The sequence below is a fragment of the Aythya fuligula genome, chromosome 19 (assembly GCF_009819795.1).
Source record: "Aythya fuligula isolate bAytFul2 chromosome 19, bAytFul2.pri, whole genome shotgun sequence".
Taxonomy (NCBI): domain Eukaryota; kingdom Metazoa; phylum Chordata; class Aves; order Anseriformes; family Anatidae; genus Aythya; species Aythya fuligula.
Window position 1 is genome coordinate 5,076,380 of NC_045577.1, and position 27,293 is coordinate 5,103,672.

General features: G+C 42.2%; 1 protein-coding gene across 3 annotated transcripts in view; it reads right to left on the reverse strand.

Annotated features, from left to right (window-relative positions):
- Window positions 1-3,733: 3,733 nt before the first annotated feature.
- The window catches only part of AK8 (adenylate kinase 8), a 75,711-nt gene continuing 52,151 nt past the window's right edge, over window positions 3,734-27,293 (reverse strand). For all 3 annotated transcript variants that reach the window (XM_032200254.1, XM_032200253.1, XM_032200255.1), the window contains exons 12-13: window positions 6,878-6,958; window positions 3,734-4,247 (exon numbers count right to left, since the gene is read on the reverse strand). In XM_032200254.1, the coding sequence (XP_032056145.1) occupies window positions 4,001-4,247; window positions 6,878-6,958 (328 nt within the window). In that variant the 3' untranslated portion in view covers window positions 3,734-4,000. The remainder of the gene's footprint in view (window positions 4,248-6,877; window positions 6,959-27,293) is intronic.

The following is a 27,293-nucleotide window of genomic DNA, read 5'->3' on the forward strand; positions in this document are numbered from 1 at the left end:
GTTTTGTAACATCTGTATTTTAAGGGACTGAATTCCTGGGAGGGACATGCAGAGTCAAGAGCTGAGACCGGCAAGAAAGAACAGGACTCAGTCCTTCATGCTTAAAATTAATAATAAAAATCTCACTTCCAGAAGGACTACACGGAGCAGCAAAGTAGACCCTACGCCTTGTGAAAGTCAGACTTCTCAGCTACGGTATCTGAAAGACTTCAAGCAGGAGCTGTGGGAAAGGCCCCCACAAGGCCGGGGCCGGGTGCTGTTTGTTTCAAGGGAGTTGCACGCTGCAGGCGGACAGCTCCTTGGAGACTGTGGTAGCCCTGGGCTTCATTTGTAGAACAGAAGCATAAATGATTTTTAGCCTAAGCTGACCAAAGGCAGATTAAAGATTAGCTCTTGATTTTAATCTTTCCAGATATGAGAAGAGTTTAGACAGTTTTAGCTGTTCTGCAGATTTAATAACGTGCTTTTCTAGATAAGTGAGATGAATGTGCCTCATTTCATTAATTCTGAGTTATTTGCAATGGAAACTGCTTGGTTAAAGCAAGTAATGAGTACTGGGCACTGCCTGTAAGCATCCAAGTAGCTGGGGCAGGGGAATAAGCACTAGTTACCTGTGCGGCTATGCATGGAGGAAGGGCGAAGCAGGAGGTCTGTAACCATGCTTTCAAGCCCGTTTTCATAGACCTGGGCAGTGACTTCCCAGTTGCAGCACTGGCAGGTTTGACTCCTAGGTGCCAAACTGGCTTGCTCCATCCTTATCTCATAGGGCAAGCAGCACAGCCAGCTGTCACCAATGCTGCAGGAGACCTTCCCGCTGCAGCACAGCTCTTAGTGGAGCTGACAATCATCTTTCCTTTTCTTCCACAGGATCAAACAGTTCTTGTTGCAGAAAGAGGGAAGTAACCCAGGAGAGCCTGCTCGTGGAGAGGCACAGATGCTTTTCTGTGCGAATTAAGAACGAGGCAAAGTCACCTTTAAGGTTCTGATTTGGATGTGGGCAGTTAGAGGGTCGTAACCACAGTTTGCACCTCTGAGAAGCAGACCCTGAGGCACAGGAACCTGCTAAGCTCATCTTTGAGCTAAAACAAACCTTCAGGAACTGTGAGAACACCTCCCTGTCCCTTCCCTCCCTGCAGTCACAGCTCCTACAACACCTCATGAAGAAAGGACTGTAAAACCAGTTCCATTTAAGGCTTCTGTGCTGGCATCATCACCCAAGATGCATCTAAGCCTTAAGAGGAAAGGTGAGAAACCAGAAGGAGGCAGGGGAAAGGTCTCAAGAGCTCCAGGGCTGCCCTGCAGAGACAGTGCTGGAGGACTGGGATTCCTGCCTGGGGGTGTTCCAGCATCCTTCCACCACAGCGCACGAAGGATCCATTGTCTGGAGCAGGTGGACATGAAAGTTTGTGGAAGAGCTGAAGGCGTTCATCTTGGTGCTGAACTGCGTAATTAACAGCGTAACATATTGCGTGTAGCACAACCTCCAAACAGCCCTCTCCGCAAAGTGTCTTCGAAAAAAAGTGATAAAAGATGTCCATTTCAGCACTGGGCAGGCTGTACAATCAGTAACGTCTGCTCCCCGCTGCGTTCTCACCACCTCCTCTTTACCTTGTTTTTCTCATTGCTTAACATTTGTTTTGCCAGAATAAGATGCTAATAAAATCAAGCATAGTTACCAAATTGGTTTTTAAGTGTTGCATTCCAATTATAAAAGCCTAATTCCTCCTCCCATCCGCTGAACCTTTTTGGTATTAACAGGCTTTACTATGCAAAGTGATGCAGGGGCTGTTTCGTTTACAGTAATTAAATGAATGTCAATTGTTTTAGTTGTTTCCGAGGGAGAGTTCTACATGAGTATTAGCATGTTCTGCTAACCCTTACGTTCTGCACTTCAGGCCTGCTGCAAACCCTTGGGGGTTGACCATTGACCTGAGACTCCGTACCCAGACATGCCAAGCGCATCTCAATGAGACGAGCTCTTTTTCTCAGTTTCTATGGAACCAGCAGAGCGGAACTAATATAGCGTCCGCATATAGATGAAAGAATGAAGAGGAAAAAGGGCTTTACAGCTAAATTAATTAAGCAGATGTACCTGTCTAATTAAAGATGCACTGTCCCTTTTGTACCCTAGCTGCAGTACAAACAGTATTTAAATACACTCTCTATCCATTTCATCTATCAAAATATTTAGTTGGAACATTCAGATGAAGGTGATATTAGCAAGATGAGCTTCCCATGTATTATTAATAGAAGGGCTCCCAATTATGCGTGAATGCTACAGCAAATCTTTATAGCAATAGCATAAAAAACAGCTGCCCGAGTAGGTTACCAAACAGCGCATTTGTAACAGGTAAAACCCTTACAAATGCCCCGGCCCAGCTTTACACCAGGGTGTGCGCTTGGGTCCTGTGCGGAGGGAGCAGCCACGGCCTCAGCCTGGTGTTTCTGAGTACAAGAGGCCCAGAGGATTCAACTTGTGCTGGCGGTGCCAGGGGAGCTGGTTTTCCTAGGTTTTAAAGATATTTGTTCTGAGATTTTTAAGGCTATCCTCAAGTCTGGAAAGTCCAATTCCCATTCATCAAACCTCCCAAAGGTTTTGAAAACCTTGACCTTAAACTCTCATTATCCAACCCCAAAATAAAACTACATCCCCTGAGCCACCTGGATAACTAGGGCCTTCCCTCCTGAATTTACTCTACAGGTGCGAGGAAGGATTTGGGCATGTACATCCTTACAGTACTCCGTGTAGACCTAGACACACACGATAAAAGATAGGAACAGAAAAGTTGTACAAAACCAAAAGGCTCCTGGAGGCCTGTACTGCCCAAAAGGAGGAGGTACGTGATTTCCATGTGTTTCCCACATCTTCCCAGATAAGAAGGCTTCAAGAAGAAAGTTGTGGCACCTCCCCATCTACAGGTCAAAAGGAATTCATTCACACTCACATACAGAAAGAAGAAATAAAGGGAGACATGACAGAGGCATCAAACTCAGCACTGCTACAAGTCACAACAAACAACGTCCCTCCCTGAGGAAGCATTAAAGACACACGTTTCCATAGCTAGTCTAAGCAAGCTAACAGCGCAGTACTTTTCATCAAGGATTTTCCATTTAAGAAAGACTTACCTGCATATTTAGGGCAACCAGTTCCAGCCAGAGCAAAAGAACGCGAGCACCAACTTCCCCAGCCACAGCTCAGCTACGCCAGCCACAGCTGCAGTCAGCAGGAAATAAGAGAGGGGGTGCATGGCTGCTGCAGAAAAGCCTCCAGCATAGGCTAAGAGCCTCCCTCCATGAGGAAAACAGAATTTAGTTAACTATCTGCTCCTGCAGCTCGTTATGGCCTTAATTGGGCTCTGAAAGTGATGAACCTGCAACTAGTTTCCTATAGCTCTAGATGTTATTTTCAGGTGCTCTGCGTCTTTCTGCCTGGTGGGGGAACTGCAGAACAGGGTGGTGGGGAAGGATGGTGCACCCACAGCGTGACCGTCCTGCTGTTCTGTCAGAACTTTTCAATCAAGTTGAGTTAAGACGGCATCCTGGCCTCAAAACACTGCAGCTCTATTTGGGAAAAGTGCACTGCAGAGCTGCAAGCTTCATTTTTCTATTTGCTGTTGTGTTTGGTTGCAGCAGACTGTCAGAGACAGACAGGCGGGCCCACGTAGTTCTGGTGGAGACCACAGAGTGCAGTAAGACAGAAACACATCTAATAGCTTTAATGATCCAAGTTGGCTGCATGGTATTACACAGTTAAGACAAAACTACTATTCGCTCCATCACAGATTCAGAAAAGGATGTTTTAATTAACACAGGAATTTTTCCAGCTGCAGTGCTTCATACCTTAGAGCACAAAACAAAACTCCATACTTCATCTAACCTTGGGAAGCTTCAAATTTAACACAGCTTGACTGAGTTCCTGCTCCCCTGTGAACCTGCCACATCAGTGACTGGACCGCAAACATTACAGGGAAAGATTTAAAACCAGCTATTGAAGAAACAATTACAAGCATTTAAACTTCTTGCATGGAAGGGGCTTAATGATACAGCTTTCTATAAACTCGAAGATAACATGAGGATCTTGGTCAGCATTGACATAAAAGGCATCTTCATAAAACTCCTCCAGCTCCTTGACATTCCTGTAGTAGGTCTCCACACGCTTCTCTATATTTTCTTCCTTGTCCTTAGGGTGCTGCCTGAGACGGGCTTGGATCGCCGGTGTGGGTGCTGGCCTGAACGTCGTGTGGTATCTGGAGATGAGACACAAATGTCACCGCTTCAGCTCAGTCTGAGGGCACAGCAGCCAACGCCTGAGATATTCCACGGGTTTTGCCTATCCCAGTTCCTTGGAAGCGCCTCCTCCTGCTCTAGGTTGGGGTTTCAAAACAATGACTGGAAATTGCAGGGTGAGTTATTTGGCATTCCTGCTCCCTGGAATGCTGGATGCTCAGGAGCCAAGAGTTTCTCTCGAGGTGACACAGACTGTGGGTGGTGTTTAAATACTTCACATCAGGTGCAGAGAAATCCCTATCATGCCTCATGAAGCATTTCTGGATCTGTTCCAGATCCAATCCCAATGTATCATGTTTTACTTGTAATCTTTAATTCTTACCTAAAAATAGCATCTAAAATCCCCTGACTTAAGTCTTAAAAATCTGTTAAAAATCTTAGCTGTGCACCATTATGCTGACACTGGACATTAATTAGAAAAAAAAATCTGCTGAACTTTGAGTGCTTTCTCTGCACTGAAGCAGAGTCCAAACGTAGCCCTGCATCCAGGCACTGCTGAGGGACCTGCACTTAAAATGTGTGTAAGGGTCTCAGACACTGGGGACTTTCTTGGTAAGATTCAGAAGTGCAAGAACAGGGCTGGTGTCGCCCAAACTACACTTTACAAGTATTTCCTCTTAGCAGAGATGTGGCTGAGCATTTCCAGCAAATGGCAGAAGGGCAGCTGAAGCACAGCCCTCACATGACAGCCTCCAAATCACCACTGGTATGAGTGTGAAAGACAGGTCTGCTGTAGTGTGAAAGAGAGACCTGTTTTCTCTTGATAAGCCACTGGCCAGTAGGGTTAATGCTGTCAGCACAGGTCACTGGAGAAAGTTAAGAAGACACACGTACCCTACCTCGGTCTCTGTTTCTGGGAGGATACCAGGTAGAATGTAACTCTTAGCATTTTTTTTTTATAGTAGCTGCAGATAAAAAGAGGCTAACTCAATCCAAGATAGGTTTTAGTTACTCCCGATTCCCAAGATGCCAGAATTTGGCTTCCCTGAATCCCCAGTTGTGGGTTCATTCATCTAGTCAGCAATCTTTAGCAAGTCAGAGGATTTTCATCACCAGAGTCCCGCAGCATTGCTGCAGTCCAGCTCAGTCTGCCCAGACAGCACACACCAAAAAGTATTTTGACAATGCTTCTGTACTGCCAGAGGCTTTCAGCAATTGCTAAAAGCTCTTTTGCAAACACATATTTAAATTTCCTGCTGTAGTAATTCTACTTCTGACTGAATGTCTTCTGTGCCCTTTGTGTCTGATGACACGAGACCAGTTTATCCCTCGCCCTGCAAAGCCAATACATGCAAGAACAAGGAGAGAAGCAAAGTCTCCGTGTCTCTGCAGAGAGCTGCATTACAGCCCCAGCTGGTACAATGATGTGGACACAGAGTTCATTCCACATCAGGATTATTTAGAGCACAGCTGAAGGCCACCCTCTTCACTGCACTGTAGCCAGTGGTGCAGGTTTAATATAATGCCGAGGATTAGATACAGCATCTAAAACAATTCAATTCACAATGAATTTGGAAGGAATAAAACCCAGACTTTGGAAGAAGAAAGCGTGTTAACTGGAGCAGATACTGAACAGGCTAATCCTAATGATAAGAAATGCAAAGATGTGTGAATGATTTGCTTCGTACTGTTCATTTCTTCTGAACAACTGCATCACTTATTACTAAAACAAAGGGAACACTTACAGCAAATCACTGCTGCTGTCACCAGTTAATGTCACACCTAGAGTGAGATGTCTGAATAATCATGTATCACTTTGGCACAAATCCAGTATTTATGGACCTAATCTTGGAGAGCTCAGTATTTGTCTTTGATTCAACAGGATACATTTAAACATTAAGAAAATAAAATTGTGCTTTACAGTGTAAGTGTGGGGTAATTTCCATTCAAGATGTTAATCATAAAAAGAGGGGACAGGTGAAAGTTGGAATTCCTGCTCCAAGTTCAGCAGGTATTTCGGATGGTATTTCACTGTTACTGGTTCCCCCCAAAACAAGGGTGGGGACAACAGTAAACCTGAAGGTCACTGGTGAAATAAGGCAATGGGACTGCCAGTAAGACAAACTGCCACATCTGAGAACCAAATTTTACACTAACTCTGTGACTCAAACAAGTTTGGTCTACTGAGAAAGAGATGTGTTAATATCTCACAGTAGACAGAAGCAACACAGGAGGCAGGGGAAGTAAAATGCAGCAAGATTTCCATCTTCTCCAGCTGGGGAACCATCAAAATTCCCATGGGAATGTCTGAAAACCATCTGCATTTAGGCTAGGTTTCAGACATCTTCCCTCAGCATTATTTTTACCAGCCAATTTAGTTACCATTACAATGTTAAGAGCTGAGCTACTTGCTACTGCAGATTTCAGTCTTTGGGATTTTCAAATGCCCTATTCTGAGAGCAGGAGCTTGCTGCAGTCGGTAGGTGGGTTGGTACTTGAGTAGCTATGAAAATTTTAACTTTTCTCTTAAGGAATCCCTTAACATGAGTACGATATTCCTGACTTTTCTTAGATTTCTATGAAGTCTACCTGGTGCTTTCATCTTGCTGGCAGTCTTAAAAAATGTTATACATGAGACATCAGTGCTAACCTTTCCCCAGTGACTGGATCGACCCTCCGTTGAGACAGTCGTTCCATGATGGATTCATAGGGAAGATTGAAGAAAAATACCCTGTGGAGAACACAATGAGTAAGAGCATTAACATCCTGAGAACAACACTTGTGACCTTTGGAGTACGAGCTCCTCCTTATCCCAAAGGAACACAGAAACATGGAAGTGTCCGTCAGGCCTTAGTGAATCAGAAGGTAACACATGCATGGGAGCTCTGTTCTCTGGCTCTTCTCCCACCTTGTTTAGTCTTCAAACCAGGAGAGCAGTTACTGTGTTTTAAAGGCAGGAGCTCCTTGATATGTGACATGAGCGGTTCTGTGAGTGGCAGGGCTTAACAAACTGGCTGGACACCAGTGACTGAATTGTAGTCGGAGCCAATATCAGAGTCTGTCCTGGACCACTCACAATCCAGCAGCTACCTCTGATCTTTCTCTGAATCCAGCTACTCAGTGCAACTGAAAATACAATCACAATCACATTCTGCATCAGGTAAATAAAATATTGCTACTGTTCCTGTACAGGACAGAAAAAGCGCCGGTGTGCCAGTGTTATGGGTCCTTCCCTAATAACAGCACAACACAACTCGGTGCCAATGAATGTTTTCCCTCTTGCTCGTTTAGCCCACTTTCACTTCTTTCACCCTTTACTCCCCACACAGCCCCACAGTGTGAGCCCTCCTGTCTCACACTCTTATCGTTCATCCTTTAAAGTAGAATGAGTAATAAGATTTAATACGTGTCACATTATGGTGCTGACAATCCCGTGTCCTTTCTGTTAGCGTTGATCTACAGCGAACAGCGCTGGGGTATGGAAGGCCCAGGGTGGTATAACCCACTTGACAATCAGCCTTGCTGTTGAGACTGCTAGAACAACAGTTCTGTTAATTTTATATTCTAGTTCAACAATTTGTCAGCAGAAAATTCTCAGCAAACTGCTGAGGATGAGAGGACGTGAGCCCCTGGGCTAGAGAGAGTCCCACAGCCATTGGAAGACAGCACTGCAATAGAGCAGCTCAGGACAAAGATCACATTTAATGATTCATTTGCAGCAAAATTCAAAACAAGGCTTCCTTTGAAAACTCATGAAAACAAACTCACCAACTGCACAAATCCTGAAGGCTGTAAGTATATCTTCCTTTATAATACACCTTCTCCTGCTGCTGCCTTCAAGGCCAGACTTCCTACTTTTGTTTTTGTCTGCCTCTCACAAAAGATACTGTATGCTTTAGACATTCACCAAAGGAACATTTTACACTGACTGGGTGGGATCAGACCAGATGAAAGGCTGAGCTTTACCTTGGCATGCACATAGCAGATTACTAGAATCCTTTGTAGGATTTAAAGTTATGAAAATCATCTCTCTTTTCAAATGTTTACAGATAATGACTTCTATTCACACTGTGGTAACAAATAACAGCCAGGAATAAAACATTCAAGATCTCGGAGATTCCAAAGACAGGAAAAGAACAACAGTTTCAACACTCTTTTATCCCTTACACTCTTAACATTTTGTTTTTCTTTGTTTCTGTTGCCCAACAATGGCACAAAAACGTGATTGTCAGAACAGGTAACATCTGATGATGTAGCTCAAGATGAATATTCTAGTAGAGAGGAACAACATTTATACAGTCATGATAATTGATACGGCTCCCTATTATATTCTGAAATAAACAAAACCACTAAAGGATTATAACCTGGCATATCAAGAGAGGTTGTCGTAATTCATAGTTACTAACTCAGAAAGTATTATGGTGTTTGAAACAGAAGAGCCTAAAAAACTCCACTTAAAAAGCTGCCAAAAAATGAACTCTGAAAGCCTTGTCTGAGCTTCCCTTCTCTTTTATATGAGACGCTTCTTATTATCCAGTCTGGTGTCACCATTAAAGAAAAGTGTAGGGGGAAGATGTGGGAGAGTATAGACATCCCTGCTAATATAGATTTTTTTCCCCTGGATGGGTTGTAAGAAGGCACGCACGATACACAGCACAAACTCCTCGCCTTACTGTCCTTCCAGCTGGAGGTGGGACGCCTCACCCCGCCGCACCGCACATCCCCGGAGATGAGAGAAAGCATCACGCCCCGGGGCTGTCAGTGTAAAATTGTTCAGAAGCAGGAAAAAGATGAAGGGGGAAAACACAGACAGAACCATCAGGCAGATTTAAAGTACTTCCAATTAGAAAGCTTTATGATCATTTTGAAGGAGCCACGTAACACACACAGTCTATTATGTAGCCCCAGGAGGCTTACTCACACAAGTAAACCCATTTACATGCATGCACTCCGTGAGGTGCCAGCCTTCTGCTATTTCTGGTAGCTTCAAGGCATTTCTGAGCAACATTTCCTGTGCCCACCTGTCAGCTGCCGTGATTCTGATCACATAAACCAGCCCCTCAAACTGTCCAGGTAACACCTTTGCTGGATTTCTCTTGGAAATCCTCTAAGAAAGAGAACTGCATCCACAACCTTGATCCAGTATTTAGCGCAGTAACTGGAACAACTCCCTGCAAGTACTGGATTCAAACAGAGGTTGGCCCCTTTCACAGACAGAAAGTAATTTTTTTTTTCCCCACATAAATGCATCATCTGTGAAGCTCGCTTTAGGAATCAGCCAGGCTTTGTATGTTGTAATGTGTCACAACTTCTATCAAGGAGAAATATGAAACAGATGTCATCAGAATTGGTAGACAGGGAGGCAAGGAAACACAGCTTCATATCAAAGGATACCACATTATGCTGCTAGATTAGCATCTAGCAGCTTCTCTTTCAGAGTTGGCAAGCCGATCGTTCGGCTCTGCAACAGGTGAGTGGTGTCAGTCAGCAGCACCGAGAGGTGCTCACTGGAGAGGCTGGGCAGAGATGTACCAAGAATCCTCACCCCCAAATCACGGGCTCAGCTCCTACCTCGTGCCAACCAAAAATCACTGGAATCCAGTTCCAATTCAGTGTTTTCCGTGGGGTGCAACTTGGTAGAGCCTCTCAGCCCAGGTCTCTGGGGACAAATGTCCCCCAGGCCACCACTGAGCAGCAACATCGCTGCTAGATGCAGGAGTGAAGCCAAGCAACTCACAAGCAAAGCCCTGTCCTCTCTCCTTTGTTCACCCTCCCAGGACAGGGATGGGAAGGTCCAGCCCGCCAGCTAGCTTTCGCAGGTAATAAAGCTGTGAACACAAATATCGAAGGGAAAAAAATCATGTCAGAATCCTGCCTCTTTCCCACTGTACTTGATATCACTTATCTAATCTATTACAGCTTTCAGATACATTACAGAGATTCAATTTAAACAAGTTAATAATGTTGATGACACCTTCACTGTGTACCTAGTCAAAGGCCCTGTTATGAGAACTAGCCTGCCTTTGGAGGACGATGAAATACGTAGGGTGTCTAAAAGCTGGAATATAACACTGCTTTCCTACCAGCCTCCTAATGTTCCAAAAGAGCATTCCCGTTGCTTCTGGCTTTGGACTAGTCAGTGTTGTCTAACATCTTAGAGGTCACCAGGGCACTGTGGTGGCTTCCCTTTGCAAATGGAGAGAGGAGAAGGTAAAAGTAAGTTTTATTTCAAGCATGATCATGAGACATTTTTGGAAAAATGTGTCACAGCCCTACAGCAAGCGAAGGAAGCTTACTGACCTCCACAGCAGCACTCCTCTAATCCTGAGCACTGCATTTGTTCCAGATGGCAAACAACCTAGTTAATCCAAGTTATTAACAACTGTCAGTGCTGAGAGTTGTCCTCCGGAGAATTTTTTGGAGGTGGTTTTCCTGTTTTGCGGATATAATGTCACTGACTCAAAGCACCTATAATGGAAAAAATGTGTTGCCATGAAGAAAAAGAAGTGTTGTGTCACTGAGCTAGGGATTAAGGCACGATTCCCTCCCCAGACAGGTACCGAGTCACCTTCCAGGATGGCTCCGCTGCCTTGCCAGCTGCCTTCACATCTCAAGAGATCCAAACTCTGCCTGCAGGCCGTGGCCTTTCACAGGTTTTGGTCCTGTAATTTAAACATCGCCGCTTTATGAGCCTGACCTAGATGAACGATCCAGGTGTTGACTGTTCTAGACCTGAGCTATTTACTTAGGTCGGATTCTCATCCTTGGCATTTCCTATTACCTGGAACTATTTGGGATTGACATTAGTGGAAGGGAGCCCAAAGCCAAGCTGTTTTTGTAAAATTGTTGTCTGTGAAATTTGACCAAAAACGTTAAATCTAATTGAATTCATACCTTGTTTTCATTTAAGGATGAAAAGAGAACGTGGCATAATATCTGAGGCAGGATCTTGACTCCCCAGCTAGCTTTTAAAACACAGAGATTCCTGGCTTGCTTGTGGCTCCACTAGGGCCAGATCAAGCCTTGCAGTAAAGTTTGGATGCTTGAATTAAAAAAATAAAAATCCAACAAAAATGCAAACAACAACAAAAAACAGCACTGGGCCACTTTTAATGTAGCATTTAAACTTTTTTGAGTTGAAACTGCAACTTTAAAAATAGTAAGCTATTAATCTTTCCCTTATTTTCTTGACTCCTATATATCTTCCCCCTCGTAGGCAGGTACCAGCTGCCATATTCCCATTCTTCACGCTCCACGCTCTGCAAAAAAAGAGGCCCCTGCTGGCCAATTCTTGTTTAAAATTGTGCATAATTGATAGTGGCAAATCTACCCCAGCTGTGTCTAAAGCCTCTCCAGGGGCAAGAAAAACACTCTCTGTGACTGTCATTAACTACTAAATTAGCAAGTGCTCCTGGCAGTTTACAACATACCACATCAGCCTGCTTTAAGAAAAAAAAAATGGATCAGATGCCTGTGTGATCTCAAAGTTACGGCAAACTTTGCTGGCAGAACTTTGACAGAACCGCCCGTAAATGTGAGCAAAAGAGAATGGAAAGAGAGAGGGAGAGGGAGAGTAAAAGAGGGAGAGGAAGGAGAGGGAAGAAGCCAAAGTTTACTCTCTTTTCTAGGCAGACAAGTAGAAAATGTCAAGTTCAAGGCTAGAAAATGGAGTCTTTGATAGGGCACAACACATCTTAGACAGCAGGGTGGTATCAATACAGGGTTATCTGATGCTGTGGTTCCCTCTGGAGAGTAACTCTCCTGGAGGACTTAGCTCTGGCAATGCAGCGGTTACAATTTTTGTAATTGAGCTATAAAGCTGAAAAAGAAATGAGGTTGTTGAAGTGCATGGATGCAGTAGCTCTCTGAAGGGCTACCACAGGTAAAATCCTTGTGTGACCACTGGCACGAATGCAAGCTCCTCCTTTTGGCTCATAAAACAGAGCCAAAGCAGGCAGAGAAGGAAACAAGACAGTTCTCACAAAAGGATAAAAAGCCTTGGGGGGCATTATGGACTGAACTGGCAGGGAGACGAGCAGCATCTCTCACAACTTTCCTGAATTCGTCTAAACTATAAGACCCCCTGTTAAAATTGACCACATTTTTTTGGTCTTAAAGATTTCCAAAAATGCGTAAAACTACAAACCTTTCTATCACAGAAGAACAGCAAGCCAACTACAGGTAAGATGGCAGGCCTGGCAAGGATCTTTTTCCTGAGAGCCACTGAGTTATCACAGCGATATGGCAAAGCAACAAGGTACTGGTTCAAGGTGACAGGTAGAAGGAAGCACTGAATCCAAGTGACTGTTCCCAGCTAAAACCCAGGTCATCTTGTCTGTATTGACTATTTAGGCAGCCACCTGATTCAGATCAAGCAGTTCCACTAATGAATGTTCCCTTTCTTGTAGTATAGACACATCTTGGACCTGAAACCTTGGCTAAGTCTCTTCTCAAGAATGAGGGGCCCAGCCACAGGATTCGGCGCACCTTGTATCTCCATAATTACATTCTGCACCCCCAAATTCCCTCTTAAAAATTAAACTGGTTACACAGATCCCATCTACCTTTCCCCCAGTCTCGTTCAGCTGTCTTTCAGTGTAGCTATAAACCCGGTATTTTGCCCATGGGTACCCAGAGTACAAATGATCTTCTAAGGCTGCACAACCGACTGAACACGGATCTTAGTTTACTTCCTACCCTAAATGCTGCTTCTGCATCTCTCTGTGATGGATGAAATGATCCTTATCTCTTATTTATGGAAGGAGCTGTTGGGAGGTTTATTCACCAATGTCTTTCAAGTTCTGGGATATCTTCTGAGGAAAGATGCTTGCTTCTATTTTGGGAAGTAATTTCACCCTCTAGGTTTCGACCGTAAGGGAAAATACGTTGCATAAAGACTAAAACAGGTTAATCGGCACGAGCGCTTTGCTCGCTGAGTTCCTATAAGGATTCATTTGATGACAAGCAATTTGTGGGCATGGGATCTTACTTTTCAAAGGGCTGCGTTTCTGTTGAGTGACGACAAAAGGCAGTTAAGTGGGGCGCTATTCCCAGGACGTGGCTTTTGGCCAGGGGAGGATGAACAGCATCCTTTTTAGCTGCAGCCGTTCCGGTGCAGAATCCTGACTCTCTTAGACATTTCTCACCCACAGGTTAGATGTGGTTAGATGTGATCAGATGTGGTTAGATGTGCTTGGGCTCTGCAGCCAGGGGACAGGGTCCATCCCATAGCCCACCCCAGTAGCATCACAGCGGGTGCCGCGGTGGCTCACACGCAGGGACCAGGCGCAGGCTGGTGGGGTAGCGCTGCCTGCCTGCTTTACAGAACAAGGGGCTGGGTCTGGAGCTGGGGTAAAGCAAAGTAGCTCCACTGGCATCACGCGGGCTCACAGCAGTGAAGAACCCCAGGCCTTTTGGCAGCGAGAGCCCTTCCATGCGACGGCGGTTGGGAGAGCTACCGGCTGTGTAAACGTTACATAAGCGTGGTGAGAAGCACACATATGCAGAGCAAATGTTCCCATACTAGGGGCTTCGGTGCATTTTTAAAGCTTCTTTTGAATCGCTTCTTTAAGGCAATATTAACTCTTTCCCTGCGTAATAAGTGGCTTGGATGCAGTACTACCTCCATGCAAAACTGCTTTACATTTCTCCCCTCATTTCTATTCTTTGCCTCCTTGTTACTCTCAGCTGTTATTCTAGCATCTTTGCATTCCCCCTGGAGTTCATTCCAGCGGTGCTTTATGAATCACAGAATAAGATGGCAGCCAGCACTGCTTTAGAGTAATGTGGCTGGCACGATTTCCACAATCCAGAAGGTTAATCAAACTCGGTCTCAGATAATCGAAAGCCTCTGCAGCCCCAGAGGCCCGAGGTCAGGAACCTGAATCTGCTCCCCCAAATGCAGACGTGTTTCCTCAGATGCTCGCAACCCTCCCCTGCATTAATGAGATTCTGCAGAGCAAATTTTGAGTGGAGCAAGAACTCCAGGGTTAAGCACTAGCAAACTCATATCAGAACGGATGCCTTTGCTATCTGTCTGCAGCTTTTCTCTAGTACCTCCCGTTTCCAACAAGGAAACCTATGCTTTTCTTCCTTTTAAATAAATGGAATCAAATTTATAGTAAATGATGCTTAAACTTAAGTGTTCTTGTAAAATGCTACATTAAAGTCCCCCCACTCCCTGCATTTAAACACTAACTTTTGTTGTTGGTAGGATATTTGGTATATAAGATAAATTAAAGACCTGACACCAGAAAGTGTATGATTTGGGGGCAAGGGGAGGGAATAAAAGAATGGATTATAACGTGTCATTTTATATATGTGTCAAAGGAAACCAATTTCATAATAGGGAATAAAAATTCCCTGTTTAAATACTGTCAAATAAATCCTCAAATGTAATAGGGTTCACTTCTGGGGAAAAGAAAACTAAATCTGATTAAATATTAATGTGGCGTAGTATTAATTAAGAGAGAAAAAAGTCCATCAAGAGAACCCCAATATGTTTACTGTGTCCCCAGGAAGCTGGAAAATTTCACAATCAAGTGTGTAAATGTTCTAAAAAAGGGTCCTGAATATTTTATGAATATTTGTCATAAAACAGAAATAATAACCACTGTGCAGAGCTATTAGAATTAATATTTATGCTGCCCGCCATGAAATATTCATGGGGACAGAGAAAGGGGGGCCCGTAAGACAAGAATTAATTTACATTGGGCTTGGTTTACCCGCTGGCTTGATGTTTAAAGACGGGTTGACAAGCCTCCATATGAATCCGTCAGTCACTTGCAGCAGTAGGTGGGGTGAAGGCAGGGGGAGGCGGGGGGAAGCGGGTCCAAGCTGCTGACAGCTCACAGATTGAGTTTCTGACAGCCCTTAAAAAACCTAAACGGCCCCCCACCTTTTTTTCCTTCTTCCATTGCCCAAGGCGCTCTGTACTGCCACCGTTCATCCGATCTCCCCTTCCATCTGCTGAAATTAAGGAATTAATGAGCGCTATACACTTTACAGTGGGCCCCAGGAATGTTTACTGGTGATTAAATTATAATGCAGCCAAGCTGTATAATTCATGAACCAATTAAAGGAAGTGTTAGTTGATTTGATGGGATGAGGACGTACAAAAAGCATTTAACTAATAGGGAACCGTGGGCTGCCGGTCGCTTTGGCTTTCTCGGATTACGCGGCTAATTGCTCTGCTTTATAGGGCTGTCACAGATAGCCATACATATTTCATTGTTCTCAAATACTTCAATTGTTTGCTTTCGTGTTGCTGCTGTAATATGTAGAAGCCCAGCCAAACTTCAGTGTAGTTAAAGCACTACTCTGCAAAAGCAGGTTGCTTCGAGAGGAGGGAGGAATGCGAAGGGCAGAAGGAGAAGGCTGGCTGACAAAGGAGTAACTTAAAGCCTCAGAGTTAAATGTCACTCAGCAATTACATGATTAAAAGGTGCAACATATGATAGTCTTTTGTTTTACAACTTTTTGGACACTAATATTCTATGCTGACTTCAGCACAGAGAAAATATTGGTAAACTAAGCTGCAGGTTTTTTTTTTAATACCGAGGAGCAGCAGAAATAGGTGGGGAGAGAGAAATATATTTAAAAAAATCCAGCAGGAAGGAGCTAGATTGCTGTGGTTATCGAGAATAATGCATCATGTTTTAACTTACATGGTTCGATATTCTAAAATACATGAGAGATGAAGGGGGCTGATTTCCCATCTGGGAAAACACTCGGTGTCTAATTCGGAGAGCTGCTGAGTTGTACCAGCTATTCATACCAACAACTTCAGTTTATTACACAAAGAATGGAGGGATTTACCATTTCTGCTGTTTTACAAAGCAGTCTCCCCCAGCTGACAGGCCACAGGATTTGATGAAACGGATTCTCTGGATTTGAAGAGGCCTATCAGTCAAGGTACTCCTGTCCTCACTCAGAAACAGACACATTCTTCTAGCAGTGAAATTCCCAACCCATACACAGAAGCACATCTAGTGCTGACGAAATTAGGTGCAGATGAATGTCACAAATAGATGCACTAAATTGTGGTGAGACGTCAAAATCTACTGAATAAAGAACAAGCTGGGTTCGTGTACTATTTCTGTAGGTCGATGATGAAGACAGTGAACTTCTGTGGGTCCCCAGCCAGGCATATTGCCACCCACCTGAGGAACACCGTGGTAATTCTTGATCTCCTCTCTAATTTAGAGCTTTACATTTCAAAGTGTTGTACAAATACCAACTAAACGACTTTCAAAATATCCCATTATGTAAAGCTTATAATCTGGTTCATCCCCTCCCTCACATCCATTCCCTCCAGGAGAGGGCTGTGGCAAGCAGCCCCTGCGGAGCGTCCTCCCTGCTGCCTCCTCTGTCGGTCCCTGAGCCCAGGTACCTGCTCACCTCCTCCTCATGTGCTCCACCCTACAGCACACGACATGAAATCCCCTCTCCGAATCTGCCCGTCCCAGAGAATCCAAGAGGACGTGCCAGAAGCAAAACTCTGTGCAAAAACACACCAGTTTTAAGAGAGGTTTTGTTAGCTAGAGACAGCCAACAGCTGGTTCTCAGGGTAACTCTTTAAAATGTGCCAGCTTCTCTTTGACGTTCCAGTTATGAACTATCTCCCAGCCAAATGCCACAATATTAAACTAATAAAATCCATCTCTGTCCTCTTCTGCTGGAAACGTTCTGTTTTGTGTAAAGAATTACAGCAAACCAGAAAAGCAGAGAACCTCTGCAGTCCAATGCAGGTGTTCACCAGGGAGGCAAGAGACTTACACTCAGTGAATACATTTTTCTACAAAGCAGGATAACCCTTAAAAGTCCCTGAAAGAAGGTTTTTTTTTGGTCTCACTTCCTAGGACAGCACTCACAATAGCAGGGTAGGGGTTGTCAAGGTGGAAAAACGGGTGGGGGAAAAAATTTTGCACTACTAAAGAAAAAATATTTTTCATATAGTTTGACCCTCATGTTAGAAAGGCATTACACCAAAAAAAAAAAAAAAAAAAAAAAAAAAAAAAGAGATAATTTTAGATTACCTCCTTTACTCAGAAGTGTTATATACTGATAGTTTGTTCCTAGCTTTTGGATTAACAAATGAAAAACTTTGGCTCATGATATTGGTTTAATAGGCGCTCTCTGAAATAAGGGATAATGATACCAGTTACACAGCAGGAAAACCTACCATTAACTAACCCATTGTGTGGTTGAGTAATGTTGAAATTGGATTGCCTGTTCTAGAAAACAGAAAGGTTGAATTGCTTTGGAGATAAAGTTGATCCTAAACTCACCTAAGCAGGCAGCGCCTAGGATCTGAGATCTGATCAGCCAGGTCCATATCTGGACAGTTATACACACAGCTGAAAGCCAGTATGTGATATTGGTAGACTTTGAATTAAACACCTCTGAAATTTCATTAAGTCTATTGAATGTATTTGTCAGAGCACCTGGGATAATAACTTGTTCATGTGCCCGTGCAGACAAATACAATCTCGCACCCTGGGCCCAGAACCAGTGAACTGCATCAGTGTGGGCCTTACGTGGGGGGAAAGCAGAGGTGAGACAGAAGCCCAGAAATCACTTTCTACCAATGACTGCTACCAGGAACCGTCAAAACCTGGCAATGTCAAGAAATCAGAGGCACTGCAGAAAAGTATTTTCTTTGTTGCTTTTGAAGTGCCCTGGATACAATCAATCATACAGCAAAAACTTCTATATTTTGGTTCAATGTGGAAAGGGCTATTTGCATTTCAATATGCTCAACTTATCCTGCCAATAAAAAACACGGAATCATGAAGAAGAGATCAGGCCACTGGAGTGAAAAACAAGAGATGACATCCTGCAGACCTTTCAGATAAAACAGCTCCTTGCTTGTAACATTTCTGTTGATGTCCCAATATTTCTGAATGATTGGGTTTTCAAATGAGATCAGTCGGCATGCAAATGAGCAAACAGGATCAAGACATCTCCCATATCTGATTGGATAGAGAAATTATCAAAAGCCCCTTTTTTCATATCAAATTTCCATCACAAAAGGTCAAACTTTCAACTCCCATTACTTTTGCTAACTGCATTTCACTGTGCCTGCCAGCTCATTGCTACTGCTGTTCTCAGAGGAAAAAAAAAGAGAAGTAACAAATGATAACATCTTCTCCCACATCTGTCATCCAGGATGGACAAATATTTTCTAATCTTACTCTATTTTTCTCTACAGCACTCAAAAATCCTTGCAGCCAAAACATCACTTCTAACCTGATTAGCTATTCCTAGGTTGTTTTTATTTTTCTTACTGGTTCTCATATTTTTGAGCCTACAGACTGACAAGAGCACCAGCTGCGTTGCCAGAATGTTTGTTCTAAAATGTGGTCATTTAAAACACTTTTTGATGTGTGATTTTTTAAAATATATTTCCTTGTATTGTCTGGCTGGACCAGTGCCTAAATACTCAAGTAATGAATGTTCCAGAAAAACAAAAGACAGAGACTCGGAGCATCATTTCCTCTGAAATCCTCAGGCAATTACATTTTCCCTTGCAGCCCATCCCTGACAACAAATGCTGCCTGTCCTTCTGCAAAATCTGTGGGTTGTGTGCTTGGATCAAAACCTACTACTTACTCCTCCTCCTCATGTTATTGTACAATGAACTGATTTATGGGAATCTGGTTTTGCCCAACTTTTTTTTTTTTTTTTTTTTTTTTTTTTTTTTTTTTTTTTTATCATGAGAAGTAGTCATACAGCAGAAGATCTACTCAAATGCACTCAGATTACCTTGTCTTTTCCACTAATTCCACTACTTCCCTTCCTGACTGGGAACATCAGGCACTCAGTCATACAAGTAACAGAGTGCCTGAGGACACAGCAAGTATTCTCTTCTAGTGCTGTTGTGTTGCCTGGAGAAGTTACTGCCTCTGGTCCACACCCAGCTTTCTCCGGGTTGTCCCCTGGTAGAAGCTGCCACCAGGTCTGCCAGAAGAACAGTGTGTCCCTCCATGTCCCTCCGACAGATGTTTTTGTCCCAACAGCAGAGCTGACAAGTGAGTTTGTGCGAGTCTGAGGTTCCAAGGCTTTGCTCTGCCTGCTCAAAGCATTCAGCTCCTGCAAATTCAGAGAACTTACATGGCACGTTCAAAGACAGCAGTAGCTCGAAGCTCCTATGTCTCATCCACATAGGTTTAAAGCTGAATTTCGGAGCAGCTGAGATGGTCAGTTGGGCAAGCACAAAAAGATGAAGACATTAGTAGAAAGCACAGGACTCAATGTATTTTGCTGCTACTCAAAAATTCTTTCTCAACATTATCATCATTGTAGCATATATAACCCATCAGATTAGTACCTAGAGAGTTCTGCTCCTCTGATTTGCTCTGTTCCTCTTATTACTCAACAACTAAATGTTTCACAAAGCCATTTCCTACAGAAATATTTATGTTCCCAAATGTTTATTGGCCTCTCTGTCATGATCAAGCTTTTATGAGCACTCTATACAGAACTCTGAATTAAATACATAATTCCTTATCTATTGTATCTAGGCTCAGTGCCGTGTTTGTCTATTTTATACAGCGAGGCATTGCAGTGAACTACACAACACCTCACAGAAAAAACTAATTTATACAGTAAAGATATTTCTATCCACCACTGACTGTATGGGTTAGTGATTACAGACAGCTAATGAGAACCAGAAGGATGTAGGGTTTCAATTCCCACACAGACACTTATTTATCGTGCTAGGTTTCCTGAACAACCTTTTTAGGTAATTTTGACACGTGTGCTGGAAGATGCTTCTTGTAAATGCTACACAGACACTTCTCCCTGACTTACTTCACATCACACAAGTGTCCGCAGCTACACAGTCACTCTCCCTCAATCAGCGTTAACAGCTGGACTCTTTATCCTTGCTGGCAGCTGCTGGTCTTACGCAGTAAACAGATCAGACTGCTAGCCAGCTCCATGAGCTATTCTCCCAAATTACTTCTTTCATTTTTGATTTTCCATTCTTCTTCTCCTCTCCTTATGACTAAAAGTGCTTGTGGTGATTTGCAAATGTTTGCACATATCTAGTAAACTCCATCAGATCAAGGCAATGTTCTCAGCTTCTTTTGTACCCAGCAAATGCCAGCCCCAGAATGCAGCGAGACTTTATGAATGTAAGATCAGCAAAATATTGGTAATTGTATTTTATCCATCAACCCTTACTCTTCACAAATCTATTACTATTGAAACACTAATCATCATGCCATCTAAATGGATACAAGGTCATCCTCTGCAAGGTTAAAATTTGTAGTGTTCTCTTTTTTTCACCTGGAACACATCTGGTCAAAGGTAGTTGGGGATGAACTGGGTATCTTAGTCAGTAGGTGAGGTCTGGAGTTCACATGATTTAATAATGGGCTCTTCAACGTAGCAGAAAAAGTCTAAAAAGATCCGCTGACAGGAAGCTGTATTTGACATTCCAGTATGCTCAGAACTACGCCGTGGTTTTCTAACAAAGAGCACCCATGTCACAAGCTTCTCAGCCTTCTGCTGGACTGATTAGTGCAGGCAACTTTTAAACAGAGCAGCGTTTTTTCATCTCCACAATGTTCAAACAAGACTGACTGTATCTGTTGTGAATTACAATGTGTTTGGATTTAACCAGGCAGAAGCTGACATCTAATCAAACAGGACAAGATAGATTTTTATTCTTTTTAATGGTTTTAAATAATAATTTTTAAAAAAAGATTCTTAAAAGGCCCAAAAACTTTGCCTAACTGTTTGTACCTGGTAATAAAGTGAAGGTAAGGGCACTCACTTTCACTTGCAGAGCATACATAGCTGGAAAGCCTGAAATACTAAGGGGTTATAGTTATTTTCTTCCTAATACAGCAGAGAATCCCTCCTAAAACCATAATGAATAAAACGCTTCTATAAAAATCAAACCATCCAGTTCTTCCAAGGGCAAAACTCAAAGGTTGTATAACTATTAGGGATTTCATACAACCACACAAATTCACTGGCACAGCACTGCTGAGTGCACTAGGTAAGAATTAAATGTATTTAAAACCATCAGACATTCCCAGGGCATTTTTGTAAGGGTGTGGGGGCTGGACCCAGAACAGGCTTACGTGTAGGCTTCCAGTAAAGAGCGTCGCTGCCATTACCATAAATCACCCCTAGAATCAGTGATACAGAATCTTTCATTAAAAAAAAATAAAATACTGCAGCTTCTTTCAGAAGGACCGCCACTTGCCATTTCTTTTAGGTAATCAGATAGCTGTTAATTAATAAACCTGTCAGGTGAATCGTCCTGCTCCGGTCATCATTATCCATTCTGTAACAGAATCCTGCTATCATCACTGCTATCCACCCCATAGCTTCCAGCTCAATTAACTTAATGCTATGCAAATGAGCGGCTCTCCTCATCATTAGCTTATAGCCCACAAATGTTAATAACATAATTGGGCCTTCAACAGGGTAATTAGACACGATTTCTTCCATTAGTCTTACAAGGCTAATTATTGTTGATAGGAAAGAGGGGATGAGTCCCAGTGCTGCATGCAAAGAGGGGCATCTGGTTAAAGCAAATATAGACAAAACATCAACAAGGTAAAACAACAGTTGAGATCTATAGCAGGGTCAGGTAGGGGTGGGGGAGAGGAAGACAGCACACTTAGAAACTTAGGAACCACTGGAGAAATTCTCTGCAAGTCAGGAAATAAAAACAAATATCCAGCCTGAATATTGAGCTCTCTATGCTTAGCAGGAAAACAAGATGATCAGAAGAAGCTCCTGTCAGGTTTTTGTAGACAGGACAACTTGGTAGCTGTACTGATTGAACTGCCTATGCTTGTAAGGCAAATGGAAAGAAGGACATCGGTGAGACCTTAAGCACTGAATCCGGTCCTAGATCTCCCTCGTTATGTCCAAGCTTCTCTTCTGCCATCACTAGTTTGCTGTATGATTTTATGGGATGATTTTTTCTGAGTAATAGCTACTTACTGGAAGAATCCCAGAACTGGAATACATGGAATTCCTTAGTAACCACCGAACAAAACGCATTTCAGCAATTGTTCGCTGAAAGTTAATAAAACCTTGGGTTCAGTATTAATGGACTGGCAATAACTTTTTTAACAACAACAACAAGCAGCAAGTTTTCAGGCTGCAATTACACTTCAAATGGTTGTATGAAAGCCAATGAAAGTTCTTATTCTAGTAATATCTACGTGCTCTCATACATGGCAGTTAGAAATGTACAACTGGAGACAGCATTCCATGAGGAATCTGCATTTTTCAAAGGAGAAAGTAATTTTTTAAACAAATGCAGCAAGTTTGCCATACCCATGACTTAGCTTTGATAGCTCAGTGTTTTACTGGAAACACAGCTAAGAAAATTATATGTCAATCTGAAAAGTCTGAAGGCTCAAGGGGTGGAGAAGACATGATTTCTCTATTTCGTTTCTGTTCTCTTCAACTTTGGGGCCAATGCAAGGCCGGTACAAATCCTCTGATTTCACTGAATACATGAGGGAGAACTCTTCCTATATACTTGGTCTGAAAATCAGTTTAAACCGTGTTCACAAATGTAGCAGCATTTCCTGGAGGTTAAACGAAATGCTTATTTCTTAACCTGCTATACCACAGTCTTTGGATAGCATAGTTTTACCAAAAAATCAGACTTCTCTGGATCAATGCAGTGCATATCAGTGGGATATTAATCAGCATTTGTATCAGAACAATCTTAGATGACAAATACATATATATTTAAATTTTGATCATATGCAAAGCATGATACGGGTCTTTCTAAGCTCAGAAATACAGTACCTGTTAGAAAAGGACAAGATGAAAATCTCTGTGGGACAGAGGAAAGCCTTACCCAAAATGTATTTCAAGCCTCACAAAGGACACAGTTTTATAATACATAGCTTTATGAACATAATGCATTTAGGGACAGAAATTATAATCCTTATGCAGCACAAAAACACTGGGTCACCACTTACACCTGAGCCAAAGGACACCAATATAAGTGACAGTGATTAATACATTTATGTGACTGCAGGTGATCCAGACCAAGGGAATTAGATCCAGTGCACCTATCAGACATAGGGGATCATTCCAACATCTTTCCTGCAGAATAAACTATGACAGTATTCAGCTCCACTCTCTTAAATTGCCCTGCACTTGCTAAATTTACTTACTAGAAAATTCTGAGCAAATATCTTGTTCCAAGGCAAACAGCAGTAAATCCACTGATGTTTTAATGAAGATTACACTTTCTAATCCTCATGGTAATGACAAACTAGTCTCCATTCAATATGCAATATTACTTGACAGTTTTAATCACCCAAGCCGTATTATATTTGCTACAGACTGATGCACTTGTCTTCCCAGATCTTCAGCATGGAGAATCTAAGCAAAAGCAGCATAATGCCTGTTCTGCCTGTGGGTTTCAGCACGGGCCAATTTTGCCAGCCACACTAGCTCTGAGTAACGGCTTACTTTGGGATTAGTCTCAGATCCAAAGAGACTTCTAAATCAGAGTGCGGCTGGCACAATCTTGTCCTAAGTTTTTAATTAAAAAATCCTGAATTTTAGGAATCAGAGAGTTCAAAGGTAAGGCACATTTCTAACATATTTCAAAGTGTCTGCCCTGGTGAAAAATCAGACAGCAAATGCAGTAATGGATTTTCATAAACTAACCTTTAAAATGTACAGATATAACAGTGACCTTTCTAAATTTACTGAGAATATTCAGCCAGCTTTTGCTATCACACCACTGAAGTAAATGGCAAGTGATCAACCACCTGAGATGCTTGACAGCACTGGCCAACCCTCCTTTTCCTATTGTGCTTTCTCAGATACTGTCTCTATCTACTGTTCTCAAACATTCAAAACACCCATCTGTTTTATCAATATGCATTCTTTTACCCAGTGTGCATTAAAATGTTGCCACACCACTATAATTGAAGTTTTCCTCCCCCAGGTTTATTTTTCAAGTTCTGATTCCAGTTGGTTCTTGAAATAAGTGTTTCCCTTAAAAAATCTCCTTAATCTCAAAAAATAAGACTCGTGTGCATATGGTTCTCTTTGTGTGTGAACTACTGATGAAATTAAGGTAAAATTTTGAAAAATGACTGCTTTAGTCCATGAAGAAATATTTAGAACTGACAACAGGTCTCTGAGTTTGGTAAGCTCTCAGGGATGCTGTTAGGATTTTTATTCACAGGTTTGGGTCACCAAAGCAAAGAGAATTCAGAGGGGAGAAGCATAGGTTAGATGATCTGACTGCTATTTAAATGGTAACACTTTGATTTCCCATGACTATTTCATTCTTTGAACAAAAGTTGTCTCAGGTGAATGCCCTGAACTGTCTTTGTTGATTTTAGAGATCAGATCCATGAAAGTTGTCATTGTGAATTAGGGTTTTAAAAGTCTGGTTCTTCTTTCAGGCAGTTCTCAGATCAACATACTCTCCCCTCACAAGATGGAAACGCGCAAGTTCCTAATGTACCGACCACAGGACACCCCTGCTCTCAGGTTCCTGAAAAATATTGGAAGAGATTTTTCAGTGCAAACACGGCAGAACTTGGCTACCAAGTTCAGTAATCTTCAGTTTCTTGTAGGAAATCTCTGTCTCTTTCTCTTTCTAATTAGGTGTTAAGTTCAGAAAGGCAACCTTTATGCACGTGGCTTCTTTACAGAAAAATGGTTTCAACATAAGGGAAAACAGGACAGAAGTCTTCAGGTTTCCTAATGTCTCTTCTTTTTTAAGGGTAGCAACTGCAGAAAAATATCCCTTCTTTCAGCAGCAAAAGGAATGAAAGGATTCTGCATGTGGTTTTGTGTCCTTAAAAAAATAATAAAAAAAAAATCTTGGCTTAGAAATAGAAGCTTTTCTTCTTTCTCTTCCTGGAGACTTAGGAAGCTTGCTGAGATCAGAGATCTCCTTAATTGCTATATACAGGATTTCACCAAACAAACTCCAGCCATCAAAAGGAGCTTGTATGAGGTGACTTCTAAAAATAATACCTGCCTCCCATAACTGAAGCCAAATATACCTCCTATTCTTGCTGGAGCAGAGTAAGAAACGAAGTAATGTTTGCGGTAGCAAATGCAGCATCCCACAGAAAGTCCATAGAAGGATTTTGCTATTCAGATGAGTGTTATTTTAGGAGCAAAGAGAGCACAATCTACTACGGAAGAAAAGGAAAACGGAGAATAAGGATTCTCCATTGACGACCAAACCTTAGGAATCTGTTTAAGGAGCTGCTTCTGTCAGTTTTGTGCTGGGCTAAAGGCTGTGTGTGTGCTGCTTTTTGCACTAAATGTGAAGAATTAGTTGACACTATAAAGTAACCTGTGGGCATGACTGCTTGATAGAGCCTTGGTGCCAGAGTAAATGTATGCCTTTTTATGCACAGCTGTTACACAAAAGGTTAATGGGATAGTATGCTTCCCTGAAATATTTTGCCTATTATGCAATGTTCAGTGACACCTCTTGCAGTAGAGGTGGATCAGGAAAACAAAGGTAACTGCCTTCATTAAGACCTGTCGATGAACAAGGTAAGCCTGTAAAGACTTGCACCAAGAGACCACACAATGGCTGAATTACTGTAGCTCAGAAAAGGCTACAGGGGTAGCAACTGTGGATTAAAAGGATCCCACTCACTCAGTGGGAGCAACCAAGCAGACGAGTCAATCACCAGTCCAGGTGAGAGGAAGACCTGTTCATTTTGCCTGATAAGCACAATCTATACTGAATTTTGGTGGGGAAAAACCCTTGTATTTGTCTCTAGGCCAGGGTGTTCTGCTCCCCCAGAGCATAGCTACACAGTTAATGTATGGTCAGCATAGCTAAGAGGGTGAGCACATCATTTTCCAAATGATGTTTCTATTTCATAAACATACCATTGATCTGTGGAAGATCCTCTGTCCTGCCCCCTTTAGCTCCCAGTGACTCTCCCATTAGATTTTACCAGACCAGTCTGCTTGGCATTGAAGATTTGAAGGAGGAGGATGTGCGTACCTATGGTGGGAGCACTGATGTGCAAAGTGATAATAAAAAGGAAAACAATTAGCATTAGTGAAGACAACAGACAGTAAAGAAAATGGCTCTAGTAAGGAGGAGGTGTTTCTAATCAGAAGAGACAAAAATCAAGAACGATTGAAATGGAAATTGATCTATTATTTTTACTACTTTCTTTAAAAAATAAGCCATAGGTCATTTGGATTTACCTGTTTCTTCCTGTCCCTTGTGTAGGCAAAATGTATTGTACTGATTTAGTGTCTTGATTACCAAGTCATTTTTCTGCATTTTTCCCTTTATAAAATTTCTTCTTTGTTACTCATCAGTTTTTTAATGCCATCAATTAAAAATACCTCTATTATAAATACACAATAGCTATCATTTAAATTAGGCCAAAGTTTTAAAAATGCCCTGTAAGATTTTTCATGTCAGAATAATTCAATCACTATTATGTTTCCTTGATGCAACTATTTTGGGACTTGGCTTGTTCCTTGATAGGATTTTAATTAAGTCATTTACATTTAATTTCCAAATATGTAGCTGTTACAGAAGCCAGGAAGGAAAGGGGGAAAAAAAAAAGAAACCTGAAGACAGCCTATCTTTAACAAAAATATTTCTGATATAAAAAATGAATCTGAGGAATACATATTCAGTGATAAGTATTCCAGTCCATGTCTGGTAAACTCTCAGATAATGGCAGCATGGTAGGGTCACTGGGGTTCTATTAGCTCAATTAATGAGGAGTAAGATAAGGCTAACACCTAGCTCTTCAAACGGCTAAAAAATAGAGCTGGTAGTAATGGAGTTATTAACCTTCACCAGCCATTGAATTTTGCTGCTGATTCAAACTCCATTTCCTAGTTCAGGCCTCCATTAATAGGCTGTTTATTATCCCTAATCCACACTGGGATCAGCTGCAGAAATATGAAAGCCCCATGTAAAGACCAAATAGTTAAAAAAATATAAATCTTTTTTTTCCATTATGATTTTTCCCTTTTGTTCTCAGCATATTCACAGATTCTGTCTCAGAAATTATGAACTTCATTATTCTAAACTGTTTGAATACCAGTTC